The following is a 13,165-nucleotide window of genomic DNA, read 5'->3' as shown; positions in this document are numbered from 1 at the left end:
GCCCAGGTTTAAAGGATTATTTCAAATATGTGCTGATATCCAGTCTGAGCCCACTGAACATAACCACATTTTTAGGACACAAGAAACTCCCAGATGGTTTTGTGAACAAAATGGGTATGCATACAGCCAGCCAGCCACCTGAGTGATGGAAAAGTGGGATTTCTTGCTTCCCAGGGCTCCATCTGGGAGACGCTTGGTATGTACCAAGTGATAAACAAACTTTAATGATCACAGGAAAAATACAATTATTATATAATGACTTATAGAATGTTATGTGTTTTACTAGCATAATAAACACAACCAATACGACCGGATTTATTTTGCAAACTGCATAAAGACTCAAAATGAGAAACGGGATAATTAATGGTTAGTCTCATATATATATAAAACAGTAACAAAACAACAATAAATAAACTTAAATCAACTATATTTGATTGAAGCCAAGTGCTGAATTTGCTATATTTGGTGCTCCAGCTGATGAATCGTATCTGACTCGAAGGCAACTAAACATTATTGCTTTTGCATCCTTATTGGCTGGAAAATTAGGCTTAACATTTGTTATTTAGCATTTATTTAATTAAAACTTACCAAATTAAACCAATAAGTTTAAATGATAAGGTAAATTTCTTATGTTCAAAATATTAAATTATATTTTTAAATTAAATTTTGGTATTATGATATAAAATGTTTAATGCGAGTCCAAAAAGTAATTTAATGTATACAATGGTCAAATAAATGCTGAGCTATTCTGGTTTGTTTTCAATATCTAAGAATTAATTTTTTTGTAGAATATATATTGTGTATAATTTTGATGTCTACTTCCTTAATCTTATTGGTAAGTGAAAGGTCAAATGTATAATATATAATAGAAGAAGGAGCAGTTTAGGTGTGAGGTTTTCCTTTAATGACTGTGTCCTGACGTCCAGAGAATGACATCATCGACGTTGTGAACAGGCGCGTTGTTAAGTAATAAGCGAGAGGGGGAGACAGACTCGAGTGGAGAGAACGGCCGCCAGTGCTGCTGAAGCTTCTCAGGGACTATCAACAGGGAGCGCAACCGACGACAGAGCAAAGAGCTGGGGGTATGAGAGCCGCCAGAATCCGCTCCAATCCTCTTCAGTCCAGGCCCCTGTCCGACTGACAACTATCGGATCAGAACCTCCACTGAACCAGCTCTCGGACGAACCCAATATCGGGTGAGTGGTGGGTCGCGGAACCGAAGAAACCAAGGGGGAAAAGGGACCTGATTCGGCCGTATCAGAGTCTCGTATTCACAGCTTACAGGAGGGGGGGAGGGGGCTAGTTGTAGGGATGGCTATCTACACAGGCTAGTCCAGTACACAAATGGGTGCGGTTATAATAACTATGATACAAAATGTGGCGAAGTATAATGTAACGTACGCATTTAAAGCTCCCTTTTTAATTTCGAAAATAGTCATGGTTCAGTATCTAGCTACGTATCACGGTTCGGTTATCGTATTTCTACTAGCTTAACGTACTCTTAGCAGCTAACAGTGAACTAACGTAACGTTAAATGCCTTCGGTTGGTACTTCAATGTTCGTTAAAGCGCCTGCATATCTTACAAGTTAGTCTTTTAAAACATAACCGTTAGATTTTATGAACTGTAGCTAATAGTTGTAGCAAATATAGTAACGTAACGTTAAATCATAGCTGTCTTTCTTCTCATCAAATTGCAATCAGGAAAGAGGAACGTAGTCTGACATCTGTCATTGCCGTTTAAAAATATATTAAACTGTAACTTAATTTTGCAAGTCCTGTTTGTATTGATGCATGAATTTAGATTCGGGTGTGCAACACACAAGCTGATTGTAGAGTGACAGCTGCCAGAGTGTGAGAGGCGTAGCAGTTTTCATGTGACTGTGAAATCCTCTGGCTTTGGGTCTCTGACCCTTGGATTTCTCTCCTAAAGAGGTCTTATTTTGTCACTGCCATGTATGACAATTTCTACACAAGTGTGTCTGACTGATTACGTATAAAGAAACATTTCACACTTGGAATTCAGGTGATTTATAATGATGTATAGACTGTTTAACCACAGTGTACCTCCTCCTGACCTCTTAAGACTTGCTCCTAACCAGCAGATATGTATAATGTAACATGTTAACCAGTCCACTGTCCTGTAGACCTTTTACTGCCATTAATAGCACATGGTGCGTTTTCAGTTGCAATAGTAGCCTATTTCCACTTACTTCACATCACACAGGCCATCTTTGAAACCTCAAATAATGTATTCTTCACATTGCACATAGTTTTCACGATGCGTCTTTGCAATACTAAGTTCGTCACTGCTAAGCTTTTTCAGAATTATCACGAGTCCATGCAAGCGAGAACCACATGGACACAGTCTTAAAACACTGTGCAGTTTAAAATTGTGTGTCACAGTTCCTGTACCGAGCAGTTTATCAATGTACACTTACGGTGTACCCTTGTGATGAATGTCGCTCCCTAAATCTGGTCCCTGGCGGCAGCACGTGAGACCCCCTCTTGGTGTAATGAAACCTAACACTTTATTAACCCAAATCCATCTGCCTCCATCACATCCACTATGGCAGGTTGTCCTCCCATCAGCTAGAGTTGACAAGGTCTAGGGTCTACATCTTACAACATATTGTTTTCAGTTGATGTTTCCATGTGAAAAAGGGGCCATGCAATGCATGTTGTATTGAGATACACCTGAGTTCACCTTTAACAAGACTCAGATGATCTAAGATGATAGTAAGTCAGCCAGCATCACTGTTTAATTAGTTTTTAGAACAGACCTTGTGTCTGCAGCTCTTCTTTTAATCCAAGTGCTTACAATCAAGGAAAGTAACTTCTGGGATAATTTATGTTGTGTAATAAAAAAGGTTCTGGATGAAAGCAGACTGGATGCAGAGGACTGGTCCTGCAGAATTTGACTCTTTTGCTAACTTGCGTTGGCATGTCCACAAAACTAGGGGTGGGAATCACCAGAGGCCTCACGATACGATAGCATTAGATACTTTTGTTATATTATTGCGATTTTAAACATATTGCAATATTCTGGCATTATATAATGCAATTTATTAAACTTTTTCCAACTTCAAATTGGTTACAATTTGAAATTATGTCCCCAAAAGGAAACTTTGTCAGCATCTGTTTTATCTAAAAAGAAAAATGTCTCTTGTTTGTTCATCTCACTTCAATTGGATGAAAAAATACTTGGCTGGATCGATTCTTTTACCCCACCCCTACACGAAACTGAGGTTTCTTAAAATGCGTTTTTTTGCAATTTCTGAATTGTCAGGAGACTATTTCTATAGGGGATCGGTATTGAGGCAGTAACAATAATATGGGCTATGTCATATATTTCCTTATACAATTGACAATAGGTAACATGAATGGAAGTGTTATTTGAAGATGCAGCAATGCTACATTTGGAACGAGGGCCCACTGTTGCTATATAGGGCACTGTTTGTTCACATAGTGTTCCCAAATTAGTGATGAGAAGGCAAATCTTTCTGATTAAGGATGCTCTGCGTTGATACATTCTCGGCAGCACTTTGCTTTCTGAAGTTCATTGCACAGAATTGTCTGAGGGCCTTGACACAGATAAAGCCAGCCAGCGCTCCGCAGCCGCTCATGCCTTCCCTCCCTTGGCAGTGCTAGTACAGAACAGTGGAGAGCTTAGTCCTGCTTTTGCAGTGGCTGCACAATGTGGCGTGGTAGAGAGCGTACTAAATAAATGATGATCCTGCTCCAGCATCACATGCAGTTCAGCTCTTCAGTTCTTGCACTTCATTTCCTCCGGTGTGTGTGTGTGCCAAGTCTTAGTTCTTATGCAGCATTTGATTTTGTTCCACTCCTGTTCCGAGTGGCAACTGGCATTTCTAGGTAGCCCTCATTTTGCCGTGTTTATTTCTCCTCGCTTCCCTGCTTTTGCTGACCTCACTGCAACTATTGCGCCCTCCCAGTCCTACAAATCTAATTGTGTGTTTCTGGAAGCCAGACAGCTGTTTGTTGATCAACTAGCTCTGCTCAGGCTGCATTCTCACACAAACACATGGCCAGTTCAGTGTGTCTGGAAATGACGGATCATCATGTGAGCAGCTGACACACTTGACAAAACCTTCCCTCATCATAACATTCGGAGAAAGTCAAGGAAATAAGTGAAATTCAGTTGAGTTGTACAGTAGCTCATCCTATAATGTTTCCGAGTTAGTGGTGAGGGAGAAAAGTGGCATAGCCCAGATGAGCTAGCATGGGGTCATTTGTCCTTTTGCCTTCTTACAATCATCTCCATTTGTCTGTTGGTGACAGTGGTGACTCGCAAACATGGAGCTGAGAGTGGGGAACAAGTACCGGCTCGGGCGGAAGATAGGGAGTGGCTCCTTTGGCGACATTTACCTTGGTAAGTGTAAACTGACACGTTTCTTTGTTTTTGCATGTCTTACCCAACTTTGCATGTGTCTCCCCTGTTAAGGATCTTTTCACATAAGTTTCTGGATGTTTTTTCTTTTCATACTGTACCCTTTTTTTTTTTATTTCTCCCCTTATATGGGCACCGTTCCTGATTTTCCTTCATATTCATGCATCGTTTGCCTGGTACAGGTGCAATAGCAATGGCGCTTACAGCTGTGCTTGTACTTTTGTGTGTGTCTCCCCAGGTGCCAACATTGCCACTGGTGAGGAGGTAGCCATCAAGCTGGAATGTGTGAAGACCAAACACCCACAGTTGCACATTGAAAGCAAGTTCTACAAGATGATGCAAGGAGGAGGTAAGGAGTGAATATTGCCTCGACAGGCTTTTATAAAGCATTCCTTATCAAATTTTGTATGTCTCTGGCAATATTATAGAAGTGTGCACCATGCTAAGCCTGCTGGAAAGATGTACAATTAATTATTTTAACAATAACACTGAATGATTGTCATCTTTTCCAATTGTTGTGATCTACTTAAATCCATCTTAGGTGAAACCACAAGGCATTTTCAAGAAATTATGTCTTGTGCAAAATTTACTATGTTTAAAAAAAAAAAAGAAGAGAGATTTGTATTTGATGCAAAATTTGTTTCATGTAGGGCTGCTCGATTATGGAAAAAAATATAATCGCGATTATTTCAGTCAATTATGAAATCACGATAATTTAACACGATTACTCGTTGACTTCTGGAAAGATGTTGCAATTATTGAACTTAAAAACAGTGGAAAAAGTTAAATAAATCAACAATAAAAAAAACACAGAAAATTGCCTTTATTTGTCCCATTTAAACTTTATTTCATTCAGAACACAAGAGAAAATAAGTTTTCTTGCAAAGCTAAATAATTGTTTTTCTCGATTATTCTGTTTTTGTGATCATTGGAAGCCAAAATCATAATCACGATAACATTTCGATTAATTGCACAGCCCTAGTTTCATGGCAAATGTTGAATTGTACGTGTACCAGTAAAAACAGGTTTAACAAACGTTACGCTGACTGTGTGTATTCTAGTGGGTATTCCATCGATAAAGTGGTGTGGTGCAGAGGGAGACTACAACGTGATGGTAATGGAGCTGCTCGGTCCCAGTCTGGAGGACCTTTTCAACTTTTGCTCCCGGAAGTTCAGCCTAAAGACGGTCCTGCTTCTGGCAGACCAGATGGTACGACCCAAACCCTTGTGTAATAAAGTCACAGGCATTAGAACTGGACAGTTTCACAATCCCCTCAGTTAAGATTGCACTGTGTGAAACGTTCTGTGTTTACAAGTAGAGTATAGACACATAATGTTTATGATCTCAATAAGTCATGTGCATGATCTACTTGACTTTTATGTATTCTCTCTCTCTCTCTCTCTCTCTCTCTCTCTCTCTCTCTATATCTATATATATATATATATATATATATATATATATATATATATATATATATATATATATATATATATATATATATATATATATATATATATATATATATATATATATAAAAACATTGCACATGATCCCCTAAGGTGGTTTTAAGATTGTAGATGTCTTAGTCTGCACTACTCTGGTGCATTCAGTGTACTTTATAATTCAGCCCTCTTCGTAGACTGTGCTGGCCTAGCTACTTCATTTCATGCATAGCCCTTTCAAACACAACTCCTCTCACCTTTTGTTCTAACTGCAGCAGAGTTGCTGTGTCAGTCCTCTATATGGGCGTTTGACTCGCCACTTATATCCTGGGGTCATCACCTTCCCTTGTCCTGTCTTTATATATATCCTGCTGTCCTCCCTTGTCCTCCTTTTATGCCTTAGTTTGCTCAAGGTATTGTATGTATTGAGTGCACCTACTGCTTCTCTGTGGCTTAAACTTTATTAGTAAACACAAGGACAGTGCTGGTTTGACAGCATGTCAAATGTGACCCTGTGGCCGTGTTTTCATGTCACCATGACTCCCCCAAATGTATCCTTTCTGTGTACCAAAGTATTATTATGTTGTGTGCTGCAGAACCTGACAATATTGCCACTCTTTGTCTCCCCTATCTTCTTTTAGATTAGTCGCATTGAGTACATCCACTCCAAGAATTTCATCCATCGGGATGTTAAGCCTGACAACTTCCTAATGGGGCTTGGCAAGAAGGGTAACCTGGTGTACATCATTGACTTTGGCCTGGCCAAAAAGTACCGCGATGCCCGCACACACCAGCACATCCCTTACAGGGAGAATAAAAACCTGACTGGCACAGCGCGCTACGCCTCCATCAACACACATCTTGGAATCGGTAAGATACAAAAATCAGATTTGCTTACTTTTCTTATGAAGTGGTGCTAGATTAGCTACTTGTTGTTGTTTGTTGTCCCTGTGGGGAAATTAGGTTGCAGCAGAAATTGCAAGGCATTTTTGACAACAAAAGACAAGAAAACAAAACAACAATGACCATCATTTTAGACATGCAGACCTCACTACACATAACATAGACCAGAGCACTCACACATAGGGGGAGTGGAGGGGAATCCAGACCAGCTGGGACAACAGAAAGGTCTGGCCCCTCATGCACAACATTGGATTAGATCGTCAGAAAACAGACACACGATGTCAGGCAGTTCTGTTATAGCCCCAGTGTTAAAGCTTTCTGGAAAGCCTATTAGAGTTGTTGGGATTTATGTTTGTTTACATTCTATGTACTACTGCCATGGCGGAGAGGTAGTCTAAAGTATACAGCAAGATACAATGTTAGTCAAAATTGTCAGTCAAAATAGAAAGACGATATGAATTTTGTAAAAACAAAAAAAACGATATGCCACTTCTCTACCTTAGTGTCTCACTCAATGAGTCCCATTTCATTGTATCTATAAGAGTGTTAGCCCTCGTCGTGTTGCTAACGAAAATTCTGCTTCTTATGAGGTTTTCTCCCTCTGCATGACATTCATCCATAGCCTGGAGGTGTAATGTAGCCTGTTACTGGATCCTTACTTCAATCAATCAATGTATTAAGTAGTTTTTTAGGAGTCTTGGTTTTAACTGTTAAAGTATGCATTGAAGTTGGAACTTAATCATCCAGTAAGTAAGTGTGAAGTCCATACTTTGCTTCCACTTTTGAAATCCTAATATAAACTGTGTTCAGGAAGTGCTTTCTTTTCCTTTGCTTTCAATAAATAAAAGAAACATACCCTCAAGTGTTCCACAAGTTTCTCAGTAAGAAGCGTCACAGGAACACCTTATTTATTATTTTCGGGGTTATCGGGTCAGAAAAATCAGCATTCTAGATGAAATGGGGATTGGCAGAACATGCAGGGGAAAGTGCCCACCTCAGTAACTCACAGATAGTGAATAAAATAGATCCTTTGTTGTAGCACTGAGCAAACATCCTTCAGTTTCTCACTCTTCACTCTCACACTTTTCTGTCCACAGAGCAGTCCAGACGTGACGACCTGGAGTCTCTCGGCTATGTCCTCATGTACTTCAACCTGGGCTCCCTCCCCTGGCAGGGACTCAAGGCCGCTACCAAGAGACAGAAGTATGAACGAATCAGTGAGAAGAAAATGTCCACACCCATCGAGGTTCTTTGCAAAGGATACCCTTGTAAGTGACGTTTCTGTGGCGCTTCTGGGTATAATGGGAACATTTCTGTAGTTCTGCAATTATCTGCAGCTGCAGGTTTTCTCAGTATGGAATTGAACACTTAACAATGCAAAGGTTACCTAATCACTGTGATTTTTGTGTTTTGATTGCTGTTGTGCATTCTGAGTTTCTCCTCATTACTGTTTTGCTTATGTATTCTCCTACAGCTGAGTTCTCCACATACCTGAATTTTTGCCGTTCACTCCGTTTTGATGACAAGCCAGACTACTCTTACCTACGACAGCTCTTCAGGAATCTGTTCCACCGTCAGGGTTTCTCCTACGACTATGTCTTTGACTGGAACATGCTCAAATTTGTAAGTTCACAGAGTGATTCGAAGTGAAGTATTAATGTTTGCTGGGTTGCCAAGCTGCCACTTAACTCTTTCATCACAGTGCTAAAACACACTGCTAAAATACACCTCACTTCCAAACGGCTTACAATAGAATACAGCTAATTCAAAGCTATATTTTGTTACTGGAATCGCTTTAATGTGGCTGATCTCTCCTATCAGGGTGCCAGTCGGACAGCCGAGGATGGGGATCGGGAGAGGAGGACGGGAGATGAGCGGGATGAGCGTATCGGAGGAGCCCCGAGGGGGTCTGCATCGCGGGGCCTGCCCCCAGGTCCCAACCCTGCAGCTGCCAACAGAGTCAGGAATGGGCCAGAGCAGGCCATCTCTAACCCTGCCTCACGGGTTCAGCAGTCTGGTGAGTTTTCTGCTGAATTCATAGTTTTCAGTCATGTGACTGTTGCCGAGCCTGGAGGGCAAAACACACTGGGAATTCCATAGAGCTGCTGTACAAGCCTGTCAAGTTATTCTCTATTACAATCCACAAGTGTTCAGATCACCTCTCAAAAGACAAAAAAATAAAAATGCATACTAACAAATTGCAAGTGTTAGGCACATTTGACCAATATACAGCACCCAATTTTTTCAATTATGAAGTGTAATTAATTAAACAGTTAGCTAATTCGCTAGCTAACTAGCTACACTCAATCATAACATGATGTCGTAACTTTCACTACTGCTCATTTCATAAAGAACAAAACGTGTCTTTGTTTACATTGTATAATGTGCTGTTGGATTCCATTTGATTTTGTCTGCGATCGGACACAATTTTGGGTAAAGGATAGCTCGCTAGCGTGCTAACCTTAGTTACGCTAGCTAACACCGGCAGTCAGTAACAAACTTCTATGATCCAACTTCTTTTTTTGATAATCTACACGTTTTCTTGCCATGGCCTTTCTAAAATAAGCTGTGGTAAAATATACTATAATCCTTTTCAAAGGAGGTGATAAGCAGACTGCAAAGCTAGCTAGTTGGTAATTTGTCTACTTCCACTGTATAAACGGCTAACGTTACGTCCCTGCCGGAGCTGTGAACTAATTTAGCGATGTTTAGCTACATAACGATAGCGATATATGTTATGTTATGTTACGTAGAATACAGGACCGGCAGGGAAGAGGGAAGTGTCAGGGAGCAGAGTATAGGCTTGCATCCAGTTGAACAACAACCATCTGATATTTTAGGCTACAGTGTGGTAAAAGCAGAGCCGACTCGTTCACGGGCAGTGGCGGGCAGCTTCTTTTTGCCCTCCAGGTGGGCGTTCCCATAGTGCTGTGATGTCACGTGAAAACTATCAATTGACTCAAACTCCTGCTGTCCATCAGAACAGAACACTACTATACTTACACGGCAAAAAAAAAAAAAATGCCTTTCTTAAATATCAGCTATCTGCATCACACGTGGTCAATTCTCAATTGTTTTTACATAATTTCAGGGAACACGTCACCTCGTGCAATTTCTCGCGCAGAGAGGGAGAGGAAGGTGAGCATGCGGCTCCACCGTGGGGCTCCTGCCAACGTATCGTCCTCTGACCTCACAGCCCGTCATGACCAATCCAGAATTTCCACATCACAGGTGAGAAAACCCTCTCGGCCCCTTTGGTGTGACCCACTGCATTAATGGAAGGGAAAAAAACATTAATTTATAACATTGTGTTTAAAGTGCCCATATTATGAAAAAAAACATTTTTTTTCTGGGATTTGGGGTGTTCTTTTGTTTCTCTGGTGCTTCCACACACATACACACTTTGAAAAAAATCCATCCATGCTGTTTTGAGTGAGATACGGTTTCTGAATGTGTCCTGCCTTCAGTCTCCTGGTGAGCTGTTCAAAATCGGCTCGGACTGTGACGTCACAGTCCGAAATGAGCTGGCTAACCACAACCGTTAGCTCGTAGCGTTAGCGTTAGCCGGCTAACGCTAGCATGCTACGTTGTTCTCAATAGCAAAGCACTGCTACAACACACACAAGTTCACCATAATCTACAAAAGAACTACTTACATGTGCGCCCTCATTTAGAAGTCTCCCAGCTGATCCTGCCTTGTAACTGACCAAAGTTGGAGAAACAGGCTTTCTTTTACTGTCTCTAGAGTTAGCTAGCTGACATGCTCTACATCTGAGCTACTGAGCATGTGCGAGTGCAATCAAAGATAGTACAGAAGAAGATGAAAAGATGTCTCACTCTGTAGCTAAAACAGAAACCAGGTGAAAAGAGGATCTGCAGCAGTGAGAGAGAGCTGTGCAGTACAACAACAATATGGTGTTTTTTGAAAATTAAACCATGTAAACCTATTCTGGTACAACCTTAAAATACAGTTATGAACCTGAAAATGAGCATAATATGGGCGCTTTAAGTGAACAATGTGTCGTAGTTAGTCCTGTACTAAAGATGTCTGATGAAATCAATTGGCGATGTTGTCAGAATAGTTTATTATCCACTGAGTCTTTACTCTGTTTCATTTGCAGGTCAGCGTGCCATTTGAGCACATGGGGAAGTAGAATTATTTGGCTCTGCATGCACATGAAACTGACAGGTGAGGTCTTCATTTCACTCATGTATTCACATGCTGACTGCAAATATACCCCACCCATTAATACATTGCCTTCTCTAATGACTCGCTCCACTGTTTGCAGGGCTGCAAGGTATATTCATCGCTCCGATTTTATTTTCCTTTTTATTCTTACCTTGTTTTATGAAAAGATGATTGCCAATGGACACATGGATCTTTGGAAAAGGACCGTAAATCTTTAAAGGACCGTAATTCTTTAAAGGATCCAGAGAAGTACATGGCAGTATCCAACACGCACTCTTTAATGGACCCTTTTTGCTGAACCGTGGACCACCACCGTCCCCACAATACAAAAAGCAAATGAGTGACAGTCCTACACCATTTTTACTCCCATGGTTGCTCATACCTGCTCCACTCATTAAAAAATGTCCCTCAGTACCTTCTGTCTGACAAATGTGAAGATCTGTTTGCATCAAAGAAGCAAAACTGTATCAGGGACACACGCATGATTCTCGTCATAGGTCAACTTAGTGATTAATAATAGGCTTAGTAAAGATTTATCTTAATTTTTCTTTCTTTTTCCAGTTAAACACCGCAACATTTCAGTGTGTCATCTTGTATGAGGATATCTTAAATTGGAGCTTGTTATGAGTTTCCTTTCTTTGCTTCTTTCTGAGAGAAATAACAGCTAAAATATGAAGAAATGGGGAGCGGTAGGTGAGAGGCTAGTGGACAAGAAGAAAGGCGACTTTGAAAAGGATAAGTAGGTGATGTTTTAGCTGTTGTAGAGTAATGTTTCTGGTGAAGTAGCAGTTGGTGCTTGCTTGCCCCCTTCATCCATGTTGTGATTATTTGCTGTCCCTCAAAACTCACCAAAACTCCACCACCCCTTATGTTGCCTGTTTGGACTTGCGTGTTTTCTTTGGTTTTAATGTGGGCGGGTAAGGTGAAGAATGACATAGATATTGCAAAGACATACTCCCAAGTCTTGAGGGATGGTCCTCAGGAAATCCTCAGTGTATTTGACCAGAGACCATAGCTGCCCGTTTTGGCTAACAAATAGTGGCTGCAATTTTTATGATTGTTCTAAATGTTACCTTTTTATTTTATTTTTTAATTCTTTTTGTTATTGGAGGTCATAGGGGAGTAGGCAGGCTCTTTTGGGGAAGTCTCTTAGGGGGATGGGATATCAATGATTTTTTTTTTTTTTTTTATGTTTACTTCACTGTAAATATTTTTTTATTTCCATGTAAAGCCAAAATGTGGTTATTTGTTTTACAACATAAAGTTGAAAAAATGTATACTAATGACATAAATTGGGGCTGGGTTCAGAATTTTAGGCATTTTAAAGTACTAAATTGTGGGATAGGCTACTGTTACTTTGCGAGCTGGGTCATCAAATATTGTGTGTGTGTGTGTGTGTGTGTGTGTGTGTGTGTGAGAGAGAGTGATACAGGGAATCCCTGCTAAAAATACAATTTGTTCATTTTGTCTGTTTGTAGATAGTTTTTATCCCCTCTGCTATTTATGTTAAACTATTTTTTATGGGTCTGAAATAACTTTGTCCTTTTTTGTTCTTATTTTTGTTTTCATTTCATCTTCCTGTAACTTATTAGAAGTAGCTTGTTTGTTCAGGTTATTTTTTTTGCCTGTCCCTTTCTTCTTCTGTTCTTGTGCTTCAAAGGTTGTCCACCTCCTTATAATAAATAGGGCTTTTAATATTCCTTCTGCAAAAATGATATGCTAATAGTTTGATGTCACCTTTTGGATTTTAACCTCCAGCAACTTTGATGATGTCATTCAAAGGAAAACATAACCGATGCAAATGCAGGGATGTGTAAATTGTGTGTGTGTGTGTGTGTGTGTGTGTGTGTGTGTGTGTGTGTGTATGTATAATTACCTTTGTACAGGCCACCATGACCCAGTAGCATTGTAACTGTTGGGAACGGTATAGAAGAGGTTGAGGTGATGGGGATTTAACTTTATGTATTGTGTACTGATATCTTGTACAGTTCTTTAACACACTTTATTTACAACAGTATTTGTGTATATTTTATGAAGTAATAAAAATGAATAATGTTGCTCACAACTGACCTTTCTTTCTCAGCTTTTGCTTACTGTTGTGTGAGAGTGTGTGAGAGAGTGTGTGTGTGTGATGGGGTTTTAGGACACAACAACGTCTGTATAAAGTTACGTCATTGTCAATGGAAGGGACCCGGAAAAATAGGAATCGTGACTACGCATG

General features: G+C 40.2%; 1 protein-coding gene across 1 annotated transcript; it reads left to right on the top strand.

Moving 5' to 3' along the window:
• Positions 1 to 975: 975 nt before the first annotated feature.
• Positions 976 to 13,013, top strand: LOC120575081 (casein kinase I). The gene is made up of 11 exons (XM_039825686.1): positions 976 to 1,196; positions 4,301 to 4,391; positions 4,648 to 4,758; positions 5,471 to 5,619; positions 6,494 to 6,722; positions 7,853 to 8,023; positions 8,230 to 8,378; positions 8,577 to 8,772; positions 9,847 to 9,986; positions 10,877 to 10,944; positions 11,045 to 13,013. The coding sequence occupies exons 2-10, from the start codon at positions 4,316 to 4,318 to the stop codon at positions 10,907 to 10,909; spliced, it is 1,254 nt and encodes a 417-aa protein (XP_039681620.1). The 5' UTR covers positions 976 to 1,196; positions 4,301 to 4,315; the 3' UTR covers positions 10,910 to 10,944; positions 11,045 to 13,013.
• The last annotated feature ends 152 nt before the right edge of the window (positions 13,014 to 13,165 follow it).

Source organism: Perca fluviatilis, chromosome 15 (genome assembly GCF_010015445.1).
Source record: "Perca fluviatilis chromosome 15, GENO_Pfluv_1.0, whole genome shotgun sequence".
Taxonomy (NCBI): domain Eukaryota; kingdom Metazoa; phylum Chordata; class Actinopteri; order Perciformes; family Percidae; genus Perca; species Perca fluviatilis.
Note: the sequence above shows the minus strand (reverse complement) of the source record. Positions and strands in the feature narration are given on the sequence as shown.